We start from the raw sequence: 26,370 nt of genomic DNA, 5'->3' as shown, positions 1-26,370 counted from the left end.
GATGCAACCAGTGGATGTCTCTCTGTCTCTGTCTCTCTTCCTCCTTTCCATTCTCTCTAAAAATTCAATGGAAAAAATATCCTTGGGTGATGATTAACAACAACAACAACAAAAGTTATGACCACAGTGCATAATGAGTGCTTAGGTAATATGGGAAAGGCATTAAATTTGTGGGTGGAGGCCATGAAGAGAAAAAGTGTTGATGAACAGCTTCGGACAGCATTGAACCCCACCTGACATTAAGAGGCAATGCTTTTAATGACTTTCTCAAAGCTTTGGTCATTGAACAGGTGGTTTTAAAGGCTGTATACAGTATCTACAATAATGATAACCCTGCATCCAAACATTGTTTTTCATTTAAAAAACTCTGTATAATTGTTCTTGGTAGAGCTATTTAAAATTCTGGATGAAAATCAAGAGAATAAAGAGCATGGTAGTTCAAAAAAAGAAAAAGAAAGAAAGAAAAAGTGTTGGCTCTACCCGGTTTGGCTCAGTGGATAGAGCATCGGCCTGCGGACTGAAGGGTCCCAGGTTCAGTTCTGGTCAAGGGCATTTACCTTGGTTGCGGGCACATCCCCAGTGGGGGGTGTGCAGGAGGCAGCTGATTGATGTTTCTAACTCTCTATCCTTCTCCCTTTCTCCCTGTAAAAAATTAATAAAATATATTTTTTTTAAAAAAAGAAAAAGTGTTGATATTGAGGGCAATGTGTTGCACCAGAAAGCATTGAGTCTGTATGAAGACTTCAGAAAGGGATCTGAAGCAAGTGACACCAAGCAATTTACTGCAAGTAAAGGCTAGTTACACAGACTCAGGAATAGGTTTGGCATTTTATCATCTCACATCATCATGAGAAGAAGAAGGGTGAGTACAGAACAAGATATTTTGAGAGAGAGACAGAGACTACTACATTCACATAACTTTTATTACAGTATATTATTATAATTGTTCTATTTTATTCTTAGTGTTTACTAAGAATCTCTTACTGTGCCTAATTTATTAATTAAACTTTATCATGGGTGTGGTTAGGAAAAAACATAGTATAATGGGGTTCAGTAGTATCAGAGGTTTCAGGCATCTACTGGGGTCTTGAAATATATCCCCTGTGAGTAGAGGGGGAGCACTACTGTAATCACTTTCCAAAGCCCAGCCTGCAGGGAGGGTTATCAGCTTGCTGTGTATATGCACTTCCTGAAGCTTTGAGCAAGAGGGCCTGCCCAGAAGAGATAAGGACAGGTCTGCACTAGGGGGTCCATCCCCTCTATTTTATCCCACAACAAAAGAGGAGGCAGAGTCCGGATCCACAGCAAATCCAGGAAGTAGAATCCTTCCTTTCCAGTCTCTCAACAACAATGACAGTAGTTAATATTACTACATATCAGGCCATTGTGTTCAGTTTCCACATGCTTCTTATCTAACCCTCAGTAAACTTCTGAAGCAGATACTAGTAGGGCCAAGGAATTTGAGTGACCTTTCCAAGGTCACACAGATGTCAGAAGCCAATGTCCTAAGCCATAGGACCTCTTCACTATCAACACTTTGGCAGTATCCTACAACATGCATTTCCATGTATCATGTAATTTATCATAGCAACACAATGAGGAAAACATTGGGAGCCCCCTTTAAAGGAAGAAATCCAAGCCTTAGAGAAGATAAGTGCTATAGGCAACTCCTAAACCTGTGTTCCCTGACTCACCAACAAATATTTATTGAGCACCTACCATGAGCTAGGCCCTATTTTAGATCCCAATGAACAACATATAGCAATGGTCAAACATATAAATAAGGTGTCCCTCAAAGACTTATTCCAGTCAGGTAGACAATAATAAGTAAGTAATACATTGCATATTGGACGAGGATATATAGAAGGAGGATGGAAAGTACATAAGTAAGTGGAACAACAAATTGATCTCTCTCTCTCTCTCTTTCCCTCCTCTCTCTAGCTCTCTTTCTCTCTCTTATCAATAAATAGGCCCTGGCCAGTGTGGTTCAGTTGGTTAAGCATCGTCCTGTGCACCCAAAGATTGCCTGTTCATTTCAGGTCAGGGCACATGCCCAGGTTGCAGGTTGGGTCCCGGTTGGGGTGTGGGGGAGAGGCAACCGATAAATGTCTCTCTCTAAAATCAAGTTTTTAAAAAATTCAAATCAATAAATAAAAGTTTTTAAAAATAATGAAGCAGAAAGGAATTGCTTCTAATGGTTAACAGGATGTTCTTGTTGAAAATGAAAGGTGAGGAAAAAAGGAAAAGAAAATGAAAGGTGAGGAACCTACTTTGCAAATGAACATGACCTCTAATGACACTGCAATTAAGACTGAGTACTTTACAATGAGGTTCTTTCACATACTTGGGCTCTGTGAATCCCTCAGACATTCTGGGAAGTAGGCATTAGGATTATTATTATTATTCCAATTAGATGAGGAGATGACTGAGGTCCAAACTCCTTAGCATATAGAACACTCAGAGCTACTCAGAGTAGGGGGGTGGGGCTGGAGCTCGGCGTCTAGTCCCAGCTTTGCCACCAACTATTTGTGGCTTTCAGGCAAACTGCCTTCCCTTGAGTTATACATATACTTTCTATTTAGATCAGAGACGAAAGGAAGAGAGAGATGGAAACATCAATGATGAGAGAGAATCATCAAGCAGCTACCTCCTGCACACCCCTCACTGGAGATCAAGCCCACAACCCCGGCATGGGCCCTAACCTGGAATCAGGAATCGAACTGTGACCTCCTGGTTCATAGACTGATGCTCAACCACCGAGCAATGTCGGCCAGGCCTGGTTTCCCTTTTGTGTTTACATGATTGGATCTCTTCTGGAAAATGTAGCAGATTTATATAATTCTATGTACAGCTATTTTAAAAAACATTTTTAGGTATGTATTGATTTTAGAGAAAAAAACATCAATTTGTTGTTCCACTTATTTATGCATTCATTGGCTGATACTTGTGTGTGCCCTGACTGGGGATTGAACTCACAACCTTGGTGCATCGGGATGACACTCCAACCAACCGAGCTACCCTACCCAGCCAGGGCTATGTACAACTATTTTTCATTGTCAGCTCTGTATTGTATTTTCTTATCTCCTGAATAAAGTGATAATATTGAGTCTTTTAAGAAGTTTTTTTTTTTTTTTAAATATATTTTATTGATTTTTTACAGAGAGGAAGGGAGAGAGATAGAGAGTTAGAAACATTGATAAGAGAGAAACATCAATGAGAGAGAAACATCGATCAGCCGCCTCCTGCACACCCCCCACTGGGGATGTGCCCGCAACCCAGGTACATGCCCTTGACCGGAATCGAACCCGGGACCCTTCAGTCCGCAGGCCGACGCTCTATCCACTGAGCCAAACCGGTTTCGGCAAGTTTTTTTTTTTTTTTTTTTTTTTAAGTATATTGATTTGAGAGAGAGAGAGAGGAAGAAGGAGAAAGAGATAGAAAGAGGAACATCAATTTTGTTGTTTTACTTATCAATGCACTCATTGGTTGATTTTTGTATGTGCCCTGACCAGGGATCAAACCCACAACCTTGGTATATCAGGAAGATGTTCTAGACAACTGAACTATCTGCCCAGGGCAACATCAATTTGGGGGTGGGGGTGGGGGATGGGCACCTTTTTAATCAATATAATCTCTAATTTATGGAAGTGTTGTAATACTAGTACAAGGAACTCTTAAAATGTCTTTTTAATCAGATTCTCCATTTATTTACATTTTGCCCATTTGCTTTATACTCTCCTTTTCTCATATATATGCATCTTATTGTTTCTGAACCATTTAAGGGAAAACTGGTGACATTGTGTCCTTTACTCCTAAATACTTTAGTGTTTATTTCTTAACAGCAAGGACTTTTTATCTGTGTGTTTTTGGGTGATGAAACAAATGACCTTTAATCACAGAATTTTGTTGTTTCCTTTATAAACATTGATTTCCATCATGATTACAATGATTGTGATGTCACAATAAAATTTTAAGTAAACACCGTTTTACCAGTATGCAACCAGAGGAGTATTTGAAATCAGTCTACAAACAAAAGTTTTTTCTAACTTTCCATGTTCTCTGCTGCCTTTGTGTGTATATAGTAATATCTATATATTTTTTAAACATTAAGAAGCAAAATCTTGCGGGGGGTGGGGTGTGGAGGAAGAAATGGTGAAAATAAAAGCAAAATCTTTTTTCCAATTACAGACAAACAAAATCTTTCATAAAAATATTTCTGCCCTAGCCGGGTGGCTCTATTAGTTGGAGTGTTGCCCCCTACACCAAAAGGTTGTGAGTTTGATTCCTGGTCATGGCACATACCTAGATTTCGGGTTCAATTCCTGGTCGAGGTGTGTATGAGATGTAATCAATCGGTGTTTCTTTTCTCTCTCTCTCTCTCTCTCTCTTTCTCTCTCTCTCTAAAAATCAATAAAAATGTGTCCTTGGATAAGGATTAAAAATGCATACACACGTAACAGCTGATAACTCGATTGATGTTTCTTTCTTTTCAGATTTAACCCATTGGAATTATTAATTATTCAAAGTGTGTATACTTTTTTTGGAACACCGTGTGTGTGTGTGTGTGTGTGTGTGTGTGTGTGTGTGCGCGCGTGCGTGCGCTTTGTCTGCCCAACTGGGTAATCCAGCATCAATGTTTTCATTTAAGTGCATTCAATTGTCCCAGTAGCAATTCTGTGAAGGGTTCTTTTTCTATGGCTAAGGAAACTGAGGCTCAGAGAAACCAGGTGACTTATCAGTCATGGGATCTTGGAGGTAGGATTCAAAACACAGTCTGATAAAAAGCCTCCTCACCCTCACCCCCCAGGACATGGAGTCAGTGGCTCTAGGAATGCATGCTGGAGGAGAGGGTGTGGTTGGGAGATGCATATGGCATGTCCTACCACTCAGATAGTAAGAGGAACACTAGAAATGAGAGCTGGGGACCTGGGCGTTAGCCCAGCACACAGTGGGTGTGATTCCACATTCACATTTACATTCACGTGGCCAAAGCAGATCTACCGAACTCCCCTCCAAATCCACATTCTGGGAGCCTTCTTCATTTAGTTAATGAACCTCCCTTCCCATGGGTGCTCAGGATAAATCATCCTTGATGCCACTTTCCCCTTTACCCCTGGAACCATCAGCACCACTTGACGCAGTCTCCCCAGCCTATCCTAAATCCAGTCACTCTCTCACTTCCTTTAGTCACACCACGGTCCAGGCCACCAGATTCTCAGTCTTCCAGATCAGGTACCAGCCTCCTCCTCATCCACCTCCCCATTTGGGTCTGTTTAATATATGAGTTGAATCATGGTTCAAATTATGACATCCAAAGTCCAAAGTCACCACAACTTATTAGACGCTGCAAAATCTTCTCCCATCCCTAGTTATTTCTCCCTTCCTCACTCCCTCTGCTCTGGCCACACTGGCCTCTAGGCTGTCCTTCCCACAGGCCAAGCTGGATCCTGGTCTGACTCAGGCTGCATCACTTCCGTCTCCATTCTATCGTCTTCCCAGATGTGTCTATACCTGCCAGTCTCCTATTTCTTTATGTTCATTGTTTGCAGTCCCCAACCAGCATGTGAGCCCTGGGCCTCCCTGTCTGAATTCATGGTCAGGTACTGCCACACAGCAGGTGCCCAGCAAAGCCAGGCTGCCTGACAGACTTACTTTGTACAAGTCCCTCTCTTGTCTACACCTCAGTATCTCATCTGAAAAGGGGCCCTCAATTCTCCATGCCCTGACTCCTCCTGGAGTGGCTGCGAAGCTCAAATGAGATGGTGACTATGACCAATTTTTCCCCCCAAATTATAAAGTTTTGTGTCCTGGGGAAGCATCATGCCTTTATTCTTTCATGGTTCTTCTGGTGTTCATGCTCCTTTTTAAATGACAGGACTGAGGCAGCTTGTTCATTTGAACCCTCTATTTGTTATTTCTTGGAGTTAGGTTGTCTACTGTTCCCAGAAAATTCGGCCACATCCCAGAAAACTCAACGCTCTGGCATCTTAACTAGGCCTTCCAGGCATTCCTGGTGGGGCACAGACATCTTTTACCACATGACAGGCTTTGCTTATGATCAGAAAATGGAGGCCTGGCAGCCGGCTCACAGGCCCACTAGCTCATATATGTTTTTTAAAAAAATATATTTTTATTGATTTCAGAGAGGAATTAAGAGGGAAAGAGAGATAGAAACATCAATTATGAGAGATAATCATTGACTGGCTGCCTCCTGCACCCCCCCCCCCCGCCCCCCACTGGGGATCAAGCCCACAACTCAGGCATGTGCCCTTGACCAAAATCGAACCTGGGACCCCCCAGTCTGCAGGCTAACACTCTATCCACCGAGCCAAACCGGCTAGGGCCATATATGTTTTCTTTCCTCTAAAGACATACCCCTTCTTCCTGTACCAACTGACTGGAACCCAATTCTGGATGTTTGTGCCAGAGGTCAAGGAGTTCCTGCTGCCAGTCACAGGAGGCTCCACTGGTTGCTGAGTGCATTCACTTTTGTATCTCCTTAGCCTCTCTTCAGGTTCCTAGGTTGAACAAAAGCCAGTAAGTTTAGAAGCATTTGCAACTTCCAGAGAATTTGCCATTTACTTATTTGCAAATACCTGGTAAGAGATGAAGGGAGAAAGCTGTGGTTTTACTCAGAGCCTAGAGCCCAGGAGGCAGGAAACCTGTGCTCATTCAGGAATTCATTCATTCATCAAACTTGTATTGAGCTCCTGTAGGCACAGGAAATAAAGCTTGAAACAAGACAGACAGGTGTTTTCTGCCCTCATGAAGTACAGTTTGTGTGTGTGTGTGTGTGTGTGTGTGTGTGTGTGTGTATAACAAGAAAACAAAGATGTAAACAAGGAATTACGCAAAATTATTCAAACAGCTGTAAGTGCTACCAAGAAAATGAAATAGGAGTGATGGAGAGGTAGACTGTTCTGGTGGCATGGTCAGGAAAAGCCTCTCCAGAAGGTGACCTTTGGGAGAGAACTGATTGGTGAGAAGCTGGCCATGCAGAGATCTGGGCAAAGAATGTCCAGGAACATGCTTAATGTGTTTGAGGGACAGCAAAGAGGTGAGAACATGGAGTGATGTGAGGGAGGGGTGAGGCAGGAGCCAGCTATAAGGCTTTGAAGGCCATCATGTCATCATTCATTTGCTCTTTCATTCATTCAACACATTTATTGAGCACCTACTGTGTGCTAAGACACACTGAGACCCTGCCTTCACAGGCTAATGTGTAGAGATACACATAAGCAGGTAAAAAAACAAAAACAAATACAGGGTAGGGCAAAAGTAGGTTTACAGCCGTTTGTATGGAAAATAATGCCATAACTAATAAACAGTAATACAGGAAATAAACTTTCATTCTCTTAAAACTATAAATCTACTTTTGCCCCACCCTGTAAGAAGTATAAAGACCAGGTATGATAAATATTAGGAAGTGCGGTTTTCCAGTAGTTTAGTGCCCCTTTAAGGGTAGAGGAAGTTGAGACCTGCGAACAGAATGAGGCTTCTCCTGCTCCTGATGCAAGCAGACCCAAGGACCCAGGCAGCCAGGGACCTGACCGCCTTTCCTCCCCTGCTCCCCCCCCCCCCCCCCCCAAGATGGCTGATAAAGGCTGAGCCCGGAGGAAGGAAGGATTGACTAGTCTGAGAGTCCAGAACCGGGTGGCTGGCTGGCAGGGGCACCGCAGCGGCCAGGTGACCTTGCAGCTGGAGGTGGGAGTCAATGGCTGCTGGGGGCCGCTTCCCTCTCTGGGCCCCGTATCCAGACCCAGAACGCTGTTTCTGGGTCCAGGGTCGGGGTCGGGGACAGAGGGGAGACTCAGAGGGAGTCTCGTGTCTTGGGGGACCCCTGCGGGCTCCCCATTAAGTCTTGGTATCCCTGTGGGTGCTGGAACTGGCCCGAGGACAGGAGGCGCCGCCGGTGCAGGAGGGGCGGAGGGGAGGCTCCGGAGTGATTTCAAATTTCCCTCGTCCCCACCCCTCGCTCCCCCCCCCGCCCCCGGCGGCGGAGGCCGGGCTCTGAGTGGCTGCGGCGGGGGCGCCCCAGGGCGGGGGCGGGGCGAGCGCCGGGCCGGGGCTACAAGGGGACTCGGCACCGCCCCCGCCCACCGCGTCCCGCTGCCCCGCCCGGCCCGCGCGGCGTCCTCGCAGCAGCTGCCCCGGCCGCAGCCCGCGTGGAGCTCCGCGAGTCCCGGCCCGACGCCACCGCCCCACTGGCAGGCCGACGAGCGAGAGGCCGCGCCCGGCCGGCAGCGCGGGGGTTAAGGGGCCCAAGTAAACGCAGCCCCGCGATCGGCGCCGGAGATTCGCGAGCCGAGTGCCCTGCGCGGCCGCCCGCCGGCCTCCCGCCCGCCGGTCGGGACCTGTGGCTGGACCTCGGAGCCGCGTCCGAGTCGGGTTCTCGGCAGGTGAGCGCCCCGTGGTGCGGAGGGGGCTCGCCCGTCCCGGGGCGCCGGGGCTGGTGGGGGAGGGGGACACCCCAGCGGTGTGGGGACTGCGAGGAGGAGCCCCGTCCTGGGCATCTACCGGGACAGCGGCTCCCGTCCGGCTGGAGACCAGGCGTGCAAGGGGCGGAGAGGACCCCTGGCCCTACTTGGGGGAGGCGGGCAAGAAGCCTAGCATAGGGGGTGGGTGGTGCAGGGCGGAGTGTGTCTCCCAGGGATTCGAGAGGCAGGGCTCCGCTTGCTGTAGTCCAAGTCCCCGAGGAGAGAAGTTAATTCCAAGGGGGAAGACCGGGCGGCCTTCCTGGGGTCTAGAGTCGAGTGGAGGGGGTGTCCCTATGGAGAAAAGGGGAGCTCGGGGGGGGGGTTCCTTACCCGGCCTCGGCTTGTGAGGGATCCTCCTTGGGGGGGGGGGGGGGGGAGGCGGAATAGAAGAGAGTTCTGCCAAGGGGGAGGGCATCCGGCGTCCGTTCTTCTGACTTGGACCTGGGGGTTCGGTTTTATTTCCGCTGTGCGGGATAGGAAAGTGTGTGGGTGCCGGCGAGCAGGTGGGCCGGGGTGTGCGCGCCGTCGGGGCCTTGGCCGGAGGGGCGGGCCCCCGGGGGCCTCCCTGGATGAACCTCGGCGGGTGAGGCGCAGCGGGGCTGCAGGGATGCCCCGGGGCCGGTGGCGGGGGAGGGGGGGTTGCCTGACCTCCCCCGGTGCACACCTGGCCGGGAGGAGCGGCCCGGGGCGGCGCCTCCCTGCCTGGCCACTGCCTGCCCTGGGGGCTCACTTTCCATTTTTTTTTCCTCTCTTCTGGAATGAGGCTGGTCCCACTTCCCTAACCTATAAGCTGAGACTATAAGACGGCTATCTGGTACCACCTCCTAGAAGACAGGCTTCTTTACCACTGTGACTGTTTGGCGAGGGAGGGTGGATGGTGAGTCCCACTTCACAGGTGAGAAAGTGGAAGACCGAGGGCGGACTTAGCAAGTTAGCAACAAGGAGCAGCTCTGGGGCCCAGCTTTTCCTGCTGGAGTTACTCACCTGTGGCAGGGAAAGGCTGCAGGAGTTCTGGGCCCAGCCCCAGGCTGTGCTTCCAGCCTGCCCCCCCCCCCCCCCCCCCCCCTGCCCCAGGTAGGCTGGGGCCTTTGTGCTTCCACCTCCCCCCACCTGCTTCCCCATTCCCCCAAGCCCAAAGGTTCATGAATTAAACAGAATTAAACACAGTGTAAACCTTGAACTGCCTCCTGATTTCTGGATGCTGTGGTTTTTTTGGCCAACTGGTGGCAGTTGTTTTCGGGAAGCAAATCCCGGCTGGGGCTCTCACTTAAAGTGCCCAGGAGGCTGCCCTGCCTCTGCCCTCTAGGAGGCCTGCTTTGCTTCTTGAGTGGAGGCCATTGGACTCCCCAGGTGCAGACTTGATTCTTTTCTAGAGTTGAGATGGTGGTACCTATTTGATAGGAATTGCATACAGTAATCCCTCAATAAAAGTTTGCCACCGTTGGCATCATTATCTAGCACCTGGGCTAAGCAGGCTGCCCTGTTTGGGGGGGGGGCGGGGGGAGGATGCATGAATCTTTGGCCAGTGTTTAAATCTGCCCCAATAAGTCCATTGTTTCCTATGTCCTTGTTATTACTTCTGTGAAATGGGAACGTGCTAAATAACCCCAGATTGTGTAAATGAAGCCAGTTTGAGTGATTTAACCTCTAACCCCCAAATCTCCTGAGATATCTGATGGTGGAATAGTCCCTATCACATACCATATTGGGCTCGGTGGAGACTCAATGAGATAGTGCTTGACAAAGCAGGTGGTGAATATTGACATCTGTATTAATTAACCAGTAGCCCCTCTTTCAAGGGTAGCCATTAGTAAGACTTGGGGATGGAGGGAGGCACCCCTACTGGCCCCTCCTTTCCTGCCTTCCTCCACCAAGGTATTATTCCTGTTAACTATGAAAGCTTTTCCAAATCATCATCCTTGATTTGGGAGTTGGCAGGAAGGAGTGCCTTTGTTCCTTTTTGAAAGGAGCCATGGTTTTCTTTTATGGGTTGGGGACATTTTAAACTGCCCATCCTCCTCCTCCCCCCAGCTTGGGGCCTTGAATTCTTAATTTCTAGCTAAGCAAGGTCCTTTACCTTGCCCCTTTGGGGTGGAGAGGGCCGAGACAAAGGGGCCAGGTTGGGACTAGCAGCATCCTGCTCCTTAAAGCCATAGGCATAATCTCCACCCTTTGCAAATGTTTGAAGGTGGGGGGGAAGCATCTGGGAGCTGCAGGGGTCTAAGGGGAGGAGCTAGGGAGAAGAGGTTGGGGGAGGCTGCTTCCCTTTCTTCCCTTCCTCCAGCCACGTGGGGGGCCTATGACCCAGAAGTGCCTGGCGCCCCTTATCATTGCAACCCCAGAGACCTGCTTCTGATGTTGGGTTTGGGCAAGTTCTGGGAAAACTTACCTTGAGATTGAGTCCTTTGTCTCAGACCAGCTCTCATGTCAGTGCCGGGCCTCCAGGCTCAGACCCCTTTTCCAATTTCATCTTAGATGGTCCTGGCTAAATCTGAAACTCTGGGTCCTACCCTATAGCAAGCGTCCCCTCCCCAGAGCCCTTGATAGGTACAGGACCTCCGTTCAGACATGCGCTTGTGTTGAGCAAGTTTTTAAAAGATCGTGCACTTGATTTTCAGTTGGTTGGTGGACCAGGGCTGAGGAGTTCAGAAAACCTCCCTTTCCTTGCAGACCACCCCCTTTGTAAAGTGACGGATGGACTTGCCTCTCTTCTTGCGCGGGGGAGGGGGGGGGGGGGGGGGGGGCTGATGTTCTCACTGGGCCTCTTTGCAGCTGATGGAACTGAGGGCCTGGGATATCCAGTCACTTTCAAAATTTGGTGGTTAGTTCTTTTCAGAACGCTTTTACATCTGCCACTATCTCAGGACAGCGTTTGGGAGGGAAAATGCCTGGAAAATGGCAGAGGAAGCCTGCACATAGGGCTGCTGCATCCTGCTCTTTAAAACCATAGGCAAAACCCCCTCCCTCTCTCGATTTTTGTTTCCATCTGTGCAATGGGTACAAGCACACACCTACCCAGTAGAGGGCCTAGGAGGACTAAATGGAATCCAGGGCCCTTTTAGCTTAGCAAGCCACAGTTGCTCATTCACAATAAGTTAAGGGGGGTGGGGGGGGGAAGCTCTAAATATTGTAAAGATTATGTTATTTGTTGGGTCATGTTATTTGTCCCAGACAATAGACTAAAGGGGTTTGGGCTTTGAAATTAACTTTTGATTTATAGTCCTATTTGCTTCATTTATAAACCAGTGACCTGAGCCTCAGTTGTTCCATCTGAAAAATAGGGATATTGTTGGCCAATCCCAGGGGATATTGAAGTTTAAATAGGTTGAGTTGCTACAGATTAAAAAAACACACATACTGAGGGTTCAATAAATGTTGCATGTTATGCAGTAAACACTCAAATATTGGTAAGTGGTTATGATTCACTTCCTGAAAGAAATGCAGTCTCAGTTAGCATTCCTGAGTTTTCCAGGTAATAAAGAATTTGGGGACTGTTTTGTGTAGAGAATTTGAATATTTCAAAAAATTATATTCACTGTATTTCATACAAATGAAAATCAAATTCACCTTCCGATGCTAAAAGAAACAGATCATCACCTGTAAGCTCAGTCCCTAGGTACCTCATGCTTTGCTTTTGTTTTGGGGCCTCGTTTCTCCTAAGCATGGAGAAAAATGTAGTCAGGGCCAGGAGCCCTACCTAAGCAAAGGGACAAGAACCCAAGGAAAAGACAGATGGTGAAGAAAGGTGAAGTCTTAAATTTAGAAGGCACTGTTGTCACCTTGGGCCTGATGGAAGACAGTTTTGGGTAACAGTGGGAAGAGATTCTTTGGAATCTGCAACACTTTGACCAGCTTGCCTGACCAAAGTACTTAAGTCACATCACCCACAGAGATTTCCATTCATTCCGTGTGTCTATGGCCTCTGCCCTTGCAAACCCCTGCCTGTTCCCCACACCCCAACCACTCTGCTTTTTAGTTTTGCGATATAAGAATTAAACTTAAAATTTCCAGAAAATTGTCTTTTACAGTCTTTGAGATTTGTGGGAGAGCGGTAGCCATTGAAAAGATGAGCAGGAAATTAGAAAGGCATTTCCAAAAATGCCTGAGTGGACGGGTGGGCGGTAAACAGTTGTCGGCGGGGAAAGGTTCTTAGCCAATAAATTTCCTTTTGGGGTCAGGTTGATGCTGATCAGATGTGTGAAAAGAGGGGGTGTGGGGGGAGGGAGGCTCAACATGGCTGGGGACCCTATCTTAAGGTTGAGGGAATAAATTTTCTTGGATCATCATCTCCCTTCTTGGTTTTTTTTTTTCCTGCTCTCATTCTATAATTTTTATTCAGATGTTGAGCCTCCTGGCCTGGTGGAATTTCCTGTGATCATTTGTTGATTTCAGAGAGGGAGAGTAAGAGAGAAATGGAAACATAATGACAAGAAAGAATCAGTTATCGGCTGCCTCCTGCACGCCCCCTACTGGATGGAGCCCCCCCCCCATGCAGGCATGTGCCCTGACCAGGAATCGAACCATGACCTCCTGGTTCATAGGGCCACGCTCAACCACTCAGCCACACTGACTGAGTGACCATTTGCCTTTACTGTTTTATTTTCTGGGTGATACCCTCAGCTACCAAACCCTCTGTTGTGTTTTGAAGAGTTCTTGTTCTACAAATTCCGTTTGTAATGGTATCTTCATCTCGTTTTTATCTCCCTGAGAAGATTAATTCTAGTGTTTAGTGATCCCTTTAATATTTATTTCTGAATATAGTGTTTTTTTTGTTTTGTTTTGTTTTTTACTGTTTTCAAACTTTATCACCGTATTTGAGAGCAACCAAAATTGTCTGGGACTTGAGTACTGAAGGATTTCTTTGTGAGACAATGCCTTGAACTTGTCTTTTGGTTTCCCAAGATCTGAAGGAAGTTCTTGGTTGTTGGGTCTGTCTTATTTTTCAGAGCAGAGGAATCTTCTGGTGCCCTGCCTAGGAGGTACAGGCCTGGCTGTAGGGGATACTGCTGGGGGGGGAGGGAGGTCTCCGTCTGCCCTCAGTCGTCTCCTCTGTTGCATGCTGGGTGGAGGACTGGTTGCCTCTAGAACAGGCTGGAAAAGGGGAGCGGGGGTACCTATTTCTTATCTATACTTCCCTGCAGCCCCACCTTAGGTTAATTTGGCCTCTTCCTAAGTAGCATTTATTTCCAGTTGCATTTGCTTCCTGTTGCAAGTAAACATGCTTGGACCACCACTGGGGCTGGTTCCCAGGCTTTCACTGGACTTGGCTCCTGGAGAAGGGATAATGCCTCTTGGTCAGTTTTTCCGGCAGCCAGCACAGTGCTGGGCCCCTGGCACCTGGCGCCTTGGCTGTGTTCTGTAACTTGGCTAAAGCAGCAAAAGCAGGCATTGCTCTGAGTGCCGTGTAACTGCAGCAATGGAACCACAGGAGACATTGAGAGCGAGTAGGAGGAAACCAGCTCACCTGGGATGCGGTGAGAAATGGAGTGTTAACTAGGCTGGATGCCTGAACAGGCAGGTGCTGTTGACAGATTTGCAGGGTTGTTCTGGATTTTCCTGGGTTACATGGGAGGCAGTGTGCAGCTGGATTTGGAAAATTCTGAGCAAATGTGTAGAATCTTGTCTTGAGCTCTTGGCAAAAGGGTATCTGTAGTATAAGAATAGTATAGATTTTGGGATGAACCAATGTTGTTATTATTGCAACTGTCTCCTAGCTTTCTTTTCCCTACACCCTCTCTGAACCCACTGGCAGCTGCATGAAAACAGGGGTTATCTGGCCTTTGTCTGCCTTTGATTCTCAGAGCTGAGCATGGTTCCTGACCCTTAGCAGGAACCTCCTATCTGATGAATGGGTAAGAGTGGCCTTTCCCAGTGTCTTAAACTGTCCTAGGATGTTATGTGTTGAGCTATATGCACAGTTATATTAAATATTGATATATGATTGCTCTAATACTAAATATTGTCACCATTACATAAGGCCACACAGCTAGCGAGGAGTGGAATCTTGACTGAATGCTGTTAAATTTCTTTGAGACCCTAGTCTCCACTTGGCTTGGAGCCACAAAGCTGGTAGGATGCACGGATGTGTTGGGTTAAGATGCTTTGTCTGCAGGCCTGCTACACTGCACCACCGTGCTGAGAGGGGTAGACCTGGAACCTGTTACCCTACCTCAGGTAACTTTTTGGTTTTTCAAAAAATATTTTAAGCCCTAGCCGGATTGGCTCAGTGGATAGAGCGTCGACCTGTGGACTAAAGGGTCCTAGGTTCTATTCCAGTCAAGGGCACATGCCCAGGTTGCTGGCTTGATTCCCAGTAGGGGGTATGCAGGAGGCAGCCAATCAATGATTCTCTCTTATCATTAATGTTTCTATCTCTCTCTCCCTTCCTCTCTGAAATCAATAAAGATAATTTTAAAAAATTGATTTTTAGAGAGAGGAAGGGAGAGGGAGAGAAACATCCATGCAAGAGCAATGCATCAATTGGCTGCCTCCAGCACACCCTTTACTCCGAATCCAGCCTGCAGCCCAGCACGTGCCCTAACCAGGAATAGAACCGTGACCTCCTGGTTCCTAGGTCAATATTCAGCCACCAAGCTAAACTGGCAGGGCTAGTTACCTCATTCTTCTTCTTTTTTTTTTTTTAAATATATTTTTATTGATTTCAGAGAGGAAGGGAGAGGGAGAGAGAGACAGGAACATCAATGATGAGAGAGAATCATCAATTGGCTGCCTCTTCTGCACGCCACACACTGGAATTGGAGTCTGCAACCTGGGCATGTGCCCTGACTGGGAATGGAGCCATGACCTCCTGGTTTATAGTTCGATGCTCAACCACTGAGCCATGCCGGCTGGGCAGTTACCTCATTCTTAACCTCTCAGCAGTGTTCCCCAGTTTAGCTGTATATACTTTGGCCAGTCTCTATTGGCCATTTGTTGCAGCTTTTGCTATGACACATGGAACAGCGTGACTGTCCTTGCATACAGGTCTTAGAGCTTTGGGCCAGGTCAGTTTTTAGCAGTAGAATCCTGTGTGACAGGATACGGACAGTTGTCATATGGACAGGTCATACTATTAGATTGTTAATAGGCTTAATCAGTACCTCCACTGTTGGTTTATAGATGGGTTGAGATTTAAGGCATTGGAGGTAGCAATGGGTGTAGCCCACTGTGAGGAGCAGAGCCAAGGCAGTCACTTTTCAGAAAATTGGCCCTCTGCCTCCCTTTCCTCCTTGGGAGAGGGCAGAGGGCTCTTCCATGTTGTTTGTCAAGAGGCACACATGGTCCCAAGAGCAGGCATGGCAGCTGCCAGGATCTCCTGCTCCTTCATGCTGGCCCACTCGGAATGAGTTTACTTTTGGGTTCCCTCTGCATCTGAACACCTTTCCAAGGATTTCCCAAATAAACTGTAGGGGAAGGAGGCTGGTTGTTAGCATTTTGTTTATAGAGGGTAAAAAGTTTGACTATAAACTCCAGTTTAATGTGCCATAGCTGTTGAGATCTTTATGTTCCTAGTTTATTTTTCCCATGAATTACCTAAGAAGTAATGGTACATTGGGTGTGGAGAGAGCAGAGCGCCTGAAGAATGGCTTCTCTGTGTACAACACATCCATCAGCAACTTGGGCTTACTCCTCACGGGTGGCAGAACACTATGGCCTTCCTGTGACATTACGCCCTATACATGAAAAAATAAATAAGTACATAAATAAATATTATATCTGTGGTTACAAAGAAAAAAGAAGTAATGGTACATAATTTTATCCCAACCCATTAACAAATATATAAGTGCTTGTTAGTATTTTGCTATTATGAGCAAGAATGCAAGGAATATCTTCACATAGCCAATAGTTTGCCCTTGTCCAATTTGACCCCCTACTGGGATCAATTCTTTTTTATTGATTTCAGAGAGGAAGGGAGAGATAGAAACATCAATGATGAGAGAGAATCATTGATCAGCTGCCTCCTGCACGCCCCCTACTGGTGATAGAGCCCGCAACCCGGGCATTGTGCCCTTAGTTGGAATCGAACCTGGGACCCTTCAGTCCGAAGGCTGATGCTCTATCCATTGAACCAAACTGGCTAAGGCGGGATCAATTCTTTTGATAATTCTGATAAATATTCCAAGGCCCAGTGTTTACTGTATAAAGACCTAGAGGCACTGAGCAATTCTCAAATGCCTTCTGAGTCATCAGGGGATGAAGGGATACTTTGCTTTGTGTGAGGCATAGCTGGGAAGTCTGGCAAAATGGCATAGGGAATGGGTTATTTCCATGTCTCAGGATTTTGTCACCTACATTGGGATCCTTAGCGCCAATTACCTAGGGCAGTGGTCGGCAAACTGCGGCTCGCGAGCCACATGCGGCTCTCTGGCCCTTTGAGTGTGGCTCTTCCACAAAATATCGACTTCTGTGCATGGGCCATGAAGTTTCAATCGCACTACGTGTGCGCCCGCACATGGTATTTTGTGGAAGAGCCACACTCAAGGGGCCAAAGAGCCGCATGTGGCTCATGAGCCGCCGTTTGCCGACCACGGACCTAGGGAATTAATTAGGCCGGGTCACTTCATTTTACAGATAATAATAACACTGGGGTTTGAGAAAAACACTGGGGGCTTTTGCTTTCCTGTGAATCTGTTCTCTTCTGGAATTTAGGGGTTATTTCCTTATCAAGCAAAGGCAATGAACTGGGACCTTGTGTTCTGCTCTCTGGCCCCCTTGCCTTTGTACTTAGCCTCCCCCTGCCTGGTGCCTCCCTGTTCTCTACGCACCTGGGTGGTGTTCTTCCCTGGGCTTAACTTTATATTTGCCACATTGTTATAAAGATGTTTTCAAGTTCTGTCCCTTGGATTAGGCCTAAATCTCCATCATTTTGTTGCTGTGTGATCCTGGGCAGGGGGTCTGCTGATCTGCCTGCTCTGAGATTCAGTTTACTCATCTGTAAGGTGGGACAATCAGAAGTAGTTTGTTTTTTTGGTGAGGTACATAATGATTGGTCAATCTCAGCTCTTCTTTTGGAATCTTGGACAGTGGGGACAGCTAAAAAAGACCTGAGCCCTTCAAGGGAAAGGTTCAGAAGGCTAGATTCCCCTCCCATAGGTTGTGGAGAAGGCATTTTTTAAAATAGGGGAGGTGGGAATATCTTCCAACCTCTCCCTTTTTATTTCAGAGTCTCACTTCCTAGTAATACCCTCCAACCTCCCTTCCTGCATTGTGAGTTTAATTAATGCAATTAACATTTACAAGGTGCTGTTGCCAGCCTGGAGGAAATGAATGACATCACTTCTCAGCTTTATAGAAGGGTTGGGGGGAGTTCCTGGGCTTCCTCCCAGGGTCTCATTGGGGGTGCCACTCATCCTTATGTCTGCCACATTGCATTTGGACACGTCTGACCTGGTTCAGTCGGAACACAAGCACCGTTCACTAATGAGGCAGGGCCTTGCAGGAAGAACCTTGAGGGTGAGCCCACCTCGCACGGCTGCCCACCCCTCAATCACATGCTGGGAAAGGGTCAGAGTTCACCCTGCCGCAGGAGGTTAGATCACCACCTCCTGTCAAGCTAAACACTCGGTTGGTATATCATGTCCCTCAGCCAAAAACCTACAGCCCCTGAGATGGAGGCTGCATTGTTAGAACCTTATAATATATTCTCCGTGGCCTTGTTTCCTGTACAGCAGTTACAGCACGTGCCCTGGACTGCCTGGGCATGCGTCTTGGTGCTGCCACTTTGTTGAGTGACTTAATGAATCTGAGCCTGTGGAGCAGATTGATAACAGGACCTGCCTCAGGATGGGGGACAGGATAAGAGATGTTTGTACTGCCTTTAGCTGAAGTAGGAACTGGGGAACTGTGACTACAACAGTGGAGTGACGAGGTGCAGTTCGAAAGCTGCTATGCCAGCCATTCTGGGAAAAATCTCAGGAAGGTGCCACCTCTTTCAAGGAGGTAACCCAGCCAATTTTTCCTCTAGCCCTGGAACGATCACACTAGATAAAGCAGTTGGCTCGTGTTGGGGGAACACGTTATCCGGAAAATGCCAATCTTGAATCACTAGAAGCCAAACTGAGATAACGTGCGATGAGGTGAGGGAGATGTGTATCTGTCCTTACCCACCCGTCCCTAGCGCTAATTTATTCCTGTTGCCAAGGGCATGCATTTTCTTATTTAACGTCCCTTGGACGATTGCACTTCAAGGCACATTGATCAAGTATGTCTTATGTTACTTAACCTCTCTGCCTCAGTTTGCTCATCTATACAATAGGGATAATAGTATTTACCACATTTAATAATGAAATGAATTAATACAGGTGAAGCAGAGAAGAATGCCTGGCATCTAGTAAACACTGAAAGTTAGTCTGTTATCAGGCGAGTGGATTTGTATATTTACTTGAGGAGCAAAGGCCTGTGGGAGAAACCTTCCCGGCTTTTGAGATGTGGTTTCTGAAATCTGAGTAATAAGGAGGCAGGTGGTAGGGAGATGGAAGGACTTCAAGGCGGAGGGAACAGCAGCAGTACACACCTGGAGGCTGGCTTTATCTGTCTCTGTCGAATGTGGACAGGGAGAGAGGGCATGGGCTGGGTGCTGGTTGTGGCAGAAAGGCAGCCGGGGCAGTTAATGTTATCGAAACCCTCCAGTGAAAACTACAGAGAGCAAATATTTTATGAAATCACATGGAATTATGCACCTGGAAAGAGCATTTTTACCTGCCCCGCTCACCCAGGGCACTCAGGTAGAAGGTTGGTTTTCTTCCCTGAATCTTCCTCCAGGTCCCATGGATCTGGTTCTAGGGGCAGATGTTTCCTGAAGGTGGAGATCTGGCTTTGTAAGTGCTCTGCTCACCAGTCCCTCAGGCAGGCCTGCAGCACAGATTGGCAGTGCTGAGCCCTGGGGGGAAGCCTGAGGTGGTTAATCATTGCTGGCGCTGGGCAACAGCTCACCTGGGCCTGTCTAGTCAGTTGACCCCGTGAGGAGCTGTCTGAGGGAACTCTGGGTCCCCCAGATGAGAGGGAAGTCATGCACTTTGATTCGGCATATGATCTGCTACCAGCTCCTGATTAGAAACCATGTCTACCCCTCCACAGAGCTCCTGGTGTCTTATACCCAATGGCCCAGCCTCCCACCTTTTGCCAGGTTACTTAGTTCCCTGGTTTGGCCTGGAGTGAAGTGCAGGAAATTATTACTTTGAACCACACTCCAGCAGTTTTCCTGGGATTCTGTCTGCTTGATCTCGCCGGAACAGGCCATAGGTCAGGTAGCCTGTTCTAATTCCAGGTCAGCGCTTGGGAGGGAAAGGTGCTGAGAGGCAGCCTATTAGGCAGGGTCAGGCATTCCTTTCCCTGGGGCTGGTGAGATTCCGTAACACGTGTTGAGAAACTGTGAACCTGCACAGCCTAGAACCAAGGGGGGTAAATATTACATTGTACTCCCCATCAGTATATACATTTATAACCAGAACAGTGTCTCTGTTGTGTTTTTGTTTTTTTTTTTTGTTAAGCCTTGCCTGAGGATTTTTTTAATTGATATTTAGAGAGAGTGGAAGGACATTTTTTTTCCCCATTGATTTTTTTCAAGAAAGTGGAAGGGAGGGGGAGAGACAGAAGAGAGACACATAGATTGGTTGCCTCCCACACATGCCCTGAATAGGGCTGGGGATTGAGCCTGCAACCTAGGTATGTGCCCTTGACTGCAATCGAACCTGGGACCCTTCAGTCCTCCGGCCCACTCTCTATCCACTGAGCCATACCGGCTAGGGCCAGAACATTGCCTCTTTAACTTGCATATTAATCATCCATGGAGCTTGTGAAAATGTCTGTCCTGATTTAGTAGGTCTGGGATGGTGCCCGAGATTCTTCAGTTCTAACTGGCTCCAGGTGATTCGAAGGGCACTGGTCCCTGGGCCATGTGGAGAATAGTGGAGGTCTAGTTGCCCGACACCCATGCCTGGGGAATGAACAGTTGCAGAGGGTGGAATCTGGGGACCCCCCCCCCTCCACCCAATGACAGTGGGAATCCGCCTGGGGGTGCTATAGGCCCCTGAGACTGAGCCCCACAGCGCCCCCTGGTGGGTACGACACCAGCGTCACCACTGCAGCCCTGTATACTAGATGGTTCTAGAAGGAACCCCGGCATGCCAGTGTGAGTCATCTTGCATTTCGTGTCATCTGGCTTCCTGTGTAATCTGTCACTGCATGGTAAGTCTCTGAGACAGGGCTCCGGGTCCGTAGTGTCTGTAGGCAGCCATCTGCTGGGGAAGCTTTCCCAGGCCTGGTTCCACGGCATGAAGGTGTGGTAACTGCGTCATGAAGGTGTGTTACCACGTCATGAAGGTGTGGTACCAAATACTTCTGGAATTGTTTTGGGGAAACTAAGAAATAGGAGTCTGCCCCTGGCTAGATAGCTCAGTTGGTTAGAAGGCCGTCCCAATAAGCCAAGGCTGCCCTGGCCAGCTTGGCTCAGTGGATAGAGCGTCAGCCTGTGGACTGAAGGGCCCCAGGTTCGATCCGGGTCAAGGGCACATGCCTGGGTTAGAGGCTCGATCCCCAGTAGGGGGTGTGCAGGAGGCAGCTGAGCAATGATTCCCATTATTGATGTTTCTATCTCTCTCTCCTCTCCCTTCCTCTCTGAAATCAATAAAGAAATATATTTAAAAAAAAAATAAGTCAAGGTTGTGGATTTGATTCCTGGTCATGGCACATGTAAGATTCAAGCAATTAATGCATAAATAACTGGAACAACAAATTAATGTTTCTATTTCTCTCTTTAAAAAAATTAATATTTTAAACAAAAAAAGAGGAAGAAACAAAAAGTCTGAGGGCCTCACCCTGTACTTAGGCTCTAATTTTGCAATGGCCCCACTTCTTAGATGGGATTTTTTTGACTTAACAGTAGTAAGGTCTGTGTGTCTGTTTTCCTCTTCTATAAAATGGCCCACAATGACATTAGGAGGGTGGTTGAAATGAAAGGTACAGGTTCTTACTGCCAACAGATGTTATAGGTGGTGGGCCAGGTCGAAGGGCACTTAGCCCATAGCTGGGTAAGTGATGGCGCATTTACCAGGAGGAGCAGCAGCAGGAAGACAAAGGCCCAGAGTGGGGTAAGGCTGGAGCAGATTGGGGGCATGCCTCCTGCTAACTGTCCCAGTCCTTTGCCTGTGCTTCCTCTTATCCCTTCCCTTCTTGGGAACTTGGGACTCAGCCTCAGCTGGTGAGGGTGGAGAGGAGAGAGCGACAGGCAAGCAGACCAATGGGTCCCTGAGGTTGGGGTGGGGCGGGGCTTGTGCTGCCATGGAGAAGAGAGAAGCTGTTCTGTGGGGGAGGAGGGGGCGGTAGGAAGAGGACCTGGAGATTGAGGGAAAGGGAGAGAGCAAACAAAGGGGTCAGGAGGGAAAATAATGCACTGGCTTCCTGAGGCCCCACAGAAGCTGGGCAGGGAGAAGGGGCCAGGGGCAGAGGGGACCAAGGCCAGCGGCAGTCAAGGCTGAGGCGCAGGCGGTTACTAAATGGCATTGTTTGAAGTGGCCAGCTAATTGCACAGAGCAGCCTGAGCCTCAGACCAAGGCCCAGCCTCCTGGGTGCTGGCGTCTGAGCCTTCGGGCAGCCTGGCCACATGGAACCAAGTCCTGAGCCTCCGAGTTTGGTGAGGGGGGCAGGCTATGGGGGCAGTCTGGGTGGGATCCTTGGGAAAGGAGTATCATCCTGAGCCTATGTCCTAGGGTTTCTCTTGGCCTGAGGGCATAGAACCATAGGTGGGAAGTTTGCGGGTACGCTGCCCCTCTAGCCCTTGCTTCACTGCTACCCTATCCATTCTGACCCTCTCACAGGAAACAATGAAGGGAGACACCAGGCCACTCAGCAGAGAGGAGGATGCCAGCGGGAGGGAAGACTCCATCATCACCAATGGGGACTGCAGCAACCAGTCTTCTGACTCCAAGGACGCGCCGTCACCCCCGATCTTGGAGGCCATCAGCACCCCGGAGAGCAGAGGTGGCGGGGCCTGTGGGGAGGTGGGGTGGCACAGACCCTGGACCGCAGCTGGGACGTGAGCCTCCCTCTGAGCAGGCTGCAGGCAGATTGTGGGGAGAGGGTCTGGTCCCCGACTGCCTGCCAGGGAAGGGAAGAGGAGGATATAGGCAGAGCCAAGCCCATTTATCATCCCTGCCACAGCCCTTGGCCTCCTTCCTCTCCTCACCTCAGCTGAGACTTTGAGGTGGTGACATCCCTGTTTTGTTTTGTTTTTCCCCCAGTCACAGTGGGGGTGGTTGCAGCATAGGCTAGGGCAGCCGTGGGCAAACTACGGCCAGCGGGCCGGATCCGGCCCGTTTGAAATGAATAAAACTAAAAAAAAAAAAAAAGACCGTACCCTTTTATGTAATGATGTTTACTTTGAATTTATATTAGTTCACACAAACACTCCATCCATGCTTTTGTTCCGGCCCTCCGGTCCAGTTTAAGAACCCATTGTGGCCCTCGAGTCAAAAAGTTTGCCCACCCCTGGGCTAGGGTCTTTGGCTCTTCTGGGACCCTGTTCCCTGGCATCTGGACTGACTGGGAAGAAAATCACTCAGGCTGGAGGGGGCTGAGGCTTACCTTTCCTTGCCTCAGCAGTTCCCCAGGTCACACGACCTGGGATCCACCTCACTGAGATTGTTTAACCCAGATGGTTAAGAAAATCCTGTATTGCCCCATCCTGTTATTGACAGCGCCTCACATTGTACTGTCTGATAGAACTTTGCAAGGGTGAAAGTGTTCTATTTCTGTATTGTTCACTACAATAGCCAGTAGCCACATATGAGCACTTAAAATGTGGCTGATGTGGGAGGCACTGGATTGTTCATTTAAATGTAGTTAGTGCCCCTGAACTGGGCAGCACAGTTCTGGAAGGACTTTGATGCCTTCTCTCATGAGAACCTCTAGTTTTGTTTTGGATCTTATAAAGTGCCTGGCCCATGCTGCCCCTTCCACAAAACATAGACTGCGTTTCTCTTTCCTCCACAGGCCGCAGATCAAGCTCACGATTGTCCAAGAGAGAGGTCTCCAGCCTGCTAAGTTATACTCAGGTATGGGCCTACTATGCCTCTTTCAGGATTCAGAGTTATTCCCTTTAGCTTTCATTAAATGGGGTACACAAGGTCCACCTAAATGGGTGCCTCATAAATATTTGTTGAATGATGAATCTGAGGACTGCTAGGCACACAGTACTTTGCACAACCTCACACTTAGCATGCCATGTGCTGCCGTTGTATGCCAAGTTTTTTTAAAAAATCATAAACCTTTATTTTACTAAATTATGAAGTCTTTTATTAGCTGCTTCCTGCATAATTTTTTTTAAGAAAAATATATTTTATTGATTTTTTTTTTTTTTACAGAGAGGAAGGGAGAGGGATAGAGAGTTAGAAACATCAATGAGAGAGAAACATCGATCAGCTGCCTCCTGCACACTCCCCACTGGGTATGTGCCTGCAACCAAGGTACATGCCCTTGACTGGAACCGAACCTGGGACCATTGAGTCCGTAGGCCGACGCTCTATCCACTGAGCCAAACCGGTTAGGGCTCCTGCATAATTTTTGAAATTACTTTTTTCTCAATCTGGATAGTCAGTTAAATTGATACATTCCTAATGTAGCAAAATGTCCTTTTATTCCTGGAATGAGTTCAATTTTAACTTGGGCACATTATGTTTTGAATTTGGTTTACACTTTAGCATCTACACATGAATTAGACAGATTTTATTTCTCATAATGTATCTGTGTCTGGTTTTGATGCACATTGGAAATAACTCACCTGGCTTGTTCTAGGGAATTTTTTCGCAGTCATTGCAATATCAGAGTTTCTACTTGTTCAGTTTTTTTCCAAGTTACAGTTTTTCCTGACATTATTTGTGCCTTCTGTCTTGTTAATTCCCTTAGAGTTTTGTCAATTGGTTAGCTTTTTTCCAAGAACTAGTGTCAGGCAAAAGGGACAAAGTCATGATAAAAGTGGACAAATGAAAGCTCGCCCTTATTACAGCTTCCATTCTGGTGGGCACCCAGCTGATGGGGGGGGGACAGTGTGCTGGATGGCAGATAGTTATCAGTAATAGTAATGAAGTCTCCTGCCTGAGCAATTTCTCAGTGCTGGCCATGGGTGAAATGTGCTATAACCCTGTTGTTTCATAAGGGAAGTACTGTTGCTCCAATTTTATTTTATTTTATCCTCACCTGAAGGTATGTTTTTACTGGAGAGACAGACAGAAACAGAGAGAAAGGGAAAGAGAAAGATAAACATCAATGTATGAAAGAAACATTGATCAGTTGCCTCCCCATACACATCCCAAATGAGGATGTACCCTGACTGGGAATTGAACCAGCAGCCTTTCATTATATGGGACGACACTCCAACCAAGTGAGCCACACCACCCAGGCTGTTATGCCAATTTTAAAGACTGGGAATGCACATACTGAAGGCCACACAGTTGAGTCTTGGGTCAGGTCTCCCTGCTAAGGATAGCCAAATTAAGGTGTAGACCAAGAAGTCTTCATGATGTATATTGGCATCACACAATTTCTTTGGTTTTCTGATTCCACTGGGGTTTTATCTTTCAATCATGTCTTGAATTCATGATCCTATGGTTTGAGCCATTGTAAAATTTGTTTGGAACCAAATTAGGTAGTTGAAAATATTTTTAGGTCTCTTGGACCAACATTAAGATTGTTGATTTTAATATGATTGACTATTCATTTTTAAGTTATTTTGGTTTTATAACCTGTTCATGATATCCTGAAGCACATGTTTCATTTATAAAGGATCTGACGGGTGATGGAGATGGCGATGAGGAAGATGGAGATGGCTCTGACACTCCAATAATGCCAAAACTTTTCCGGGAAACCAGGACTCGATCTGAAAGCCCAGCTGTAAGTCCCCACCCTGAGCCAAGGCACCATCTCAAACCACTCATAGGCCTGTATTAGAAAAAAACATGTTTTGGATCTCCTAGCAGTGGTCGGCAAACCGCGGCTCGCGAGCCACACGCGGCTCTTTGGCCCCTTGAGTGTGGCTCTTCCACAAAATACCGACTTCTGCGCATGGGCCACGAAGTTTCAATCACACTGTACGTGCGTGCTCGCATGTGGTATTTTGTGGAAGAGCCACACTCAAGGGGCCAAAGAGCCGCATGTGGCTCACGAGCCGCGATTTGCCGACCATGGTCCTAGGGGGACTTTGAAGAGAAGTAAACAGTTTTAAAAGTAGAAAAATGCTAGCAAGGCTTATGAAATATCATTGTTTTCTTTCACATGGTAGTTTTTAAACTCTTAAAACGCTCTTGGAGGTGCCCAAGGGTGATAGAGTTGGCAGGTGTTTGGCTCAGTGCCAGTTACCTATGCGAGTCACTTCTTTGGGTGGATTCTGTGAATGGAATGGACGATACATACTGCTTTCGGGCAACCCAGTATGTTAGCGAGCCGGCTAACTCTTGCTGACCATTGCAGGTGCAATTTGTAATCTCACTCTGCTCTAGGATATGATGTGTATCATCCCCCTTTTTGTGGACGAGAGAAGATTCTGGTAACTTACCAATGGTTCAATATTAACTATTCTGTAGAATTCCAACACAGGTCTGCAACCCCCAAGTTCATGCCACTTTGAGAAAGAAGCCCAAGGCTTTCCATCCATCTTGAGGATCCAGTAACTTCCTGAAGAATGCAATAACTATTCTCATGCTTTTTTGGGGAAAAACATGTTTCATTGCGAGTAAACTTGGATTTTATCTTTCAATCCAATTTACAGGTGCCAGTTTCAGCTGTGACAGGCAGTGGGGTCTGCTGTGGAGTGTCTGACAGCCCTGCTGGCCATCCTAACCCCTTATCGCATGAGCTGGGGAGTGTCTGGGTGGGAAGTTTGCAGTCTAGATTCTTCCCTACC

At 47.6% G+C, this 26,370-nt stretch overlaps 1 protein-coding gene and 1 non-coding gene across 9 annotated transcripts in view; both read left to right on the top strand.

Moving 5' to 3' along the window:
* The first annotated feature begins 8,153 nt into the window (after window positions 1–8,153).
* The window catches only part of DNMT3B (DNA methyltransferase 3 beta), a 38,759-nt gene continuing 20,542 nt past the window's right edge, over window positions 8,154–26,370 (top strand). For 6 of the 8 annotated variants that reach the window (XR_004970022.1, XM_036322896.1, XM_036322890.1 and 3 more), the window contains exons 1-4: window positions 8,282–8,399; window positions 22,292–22,454; window positions 23,466–23,527; window positions 25,254–25,361. Coding sequence is in view for 7 of the 8 variants with exons in the window: in XM_036322896.1 (XP_036178789.1) it covers window positions 22,298–22,454; window positions 23,466–23,527; window positions 25,254–25,361 (327 nt within the window). In the remaining variant the exon portion in view is untranslated. Of the gene's footprint in view, window positions 8,400–22,291; window positions 22,455–23,465; window positions 23,528–25,253; window positions 25,362–26,370 lie in introns of all 8 variants that reach the window. The other 2 variants (XM_036322897.1, XM_036322895.1) reach the window with 1 other exon arrangement.
* On the top strand, window positions 16,030–16,158 carry LOC118663920. The gene has a single exon (XR_004970213.1). It is a non-coding gene; the product is annotated as a small nucleolar RNA SNORA11 (small nucleolar RNA).

This window comes from Myotis myotis, unplaced genomic scaffold (assembly GCF_014108235.1).
Source record: "Myotis myotis isolate mMyoMyo1 unplaced genomic scaffold, mMyoMyo1.p scaffold_m19_p_9, whole genome shotgun sequence".
NCBI classification, from domain to species: Eukaryota; Metazoa; Chordata; class Mammalia; order Chiroptera; family Vespertilionidae; genus Myotis; species Myotis myotis.
Note: the sequence above shows the minus strand (reverse complement) of the source record. Positions and strands in the feature narration are given on the sequence as shown.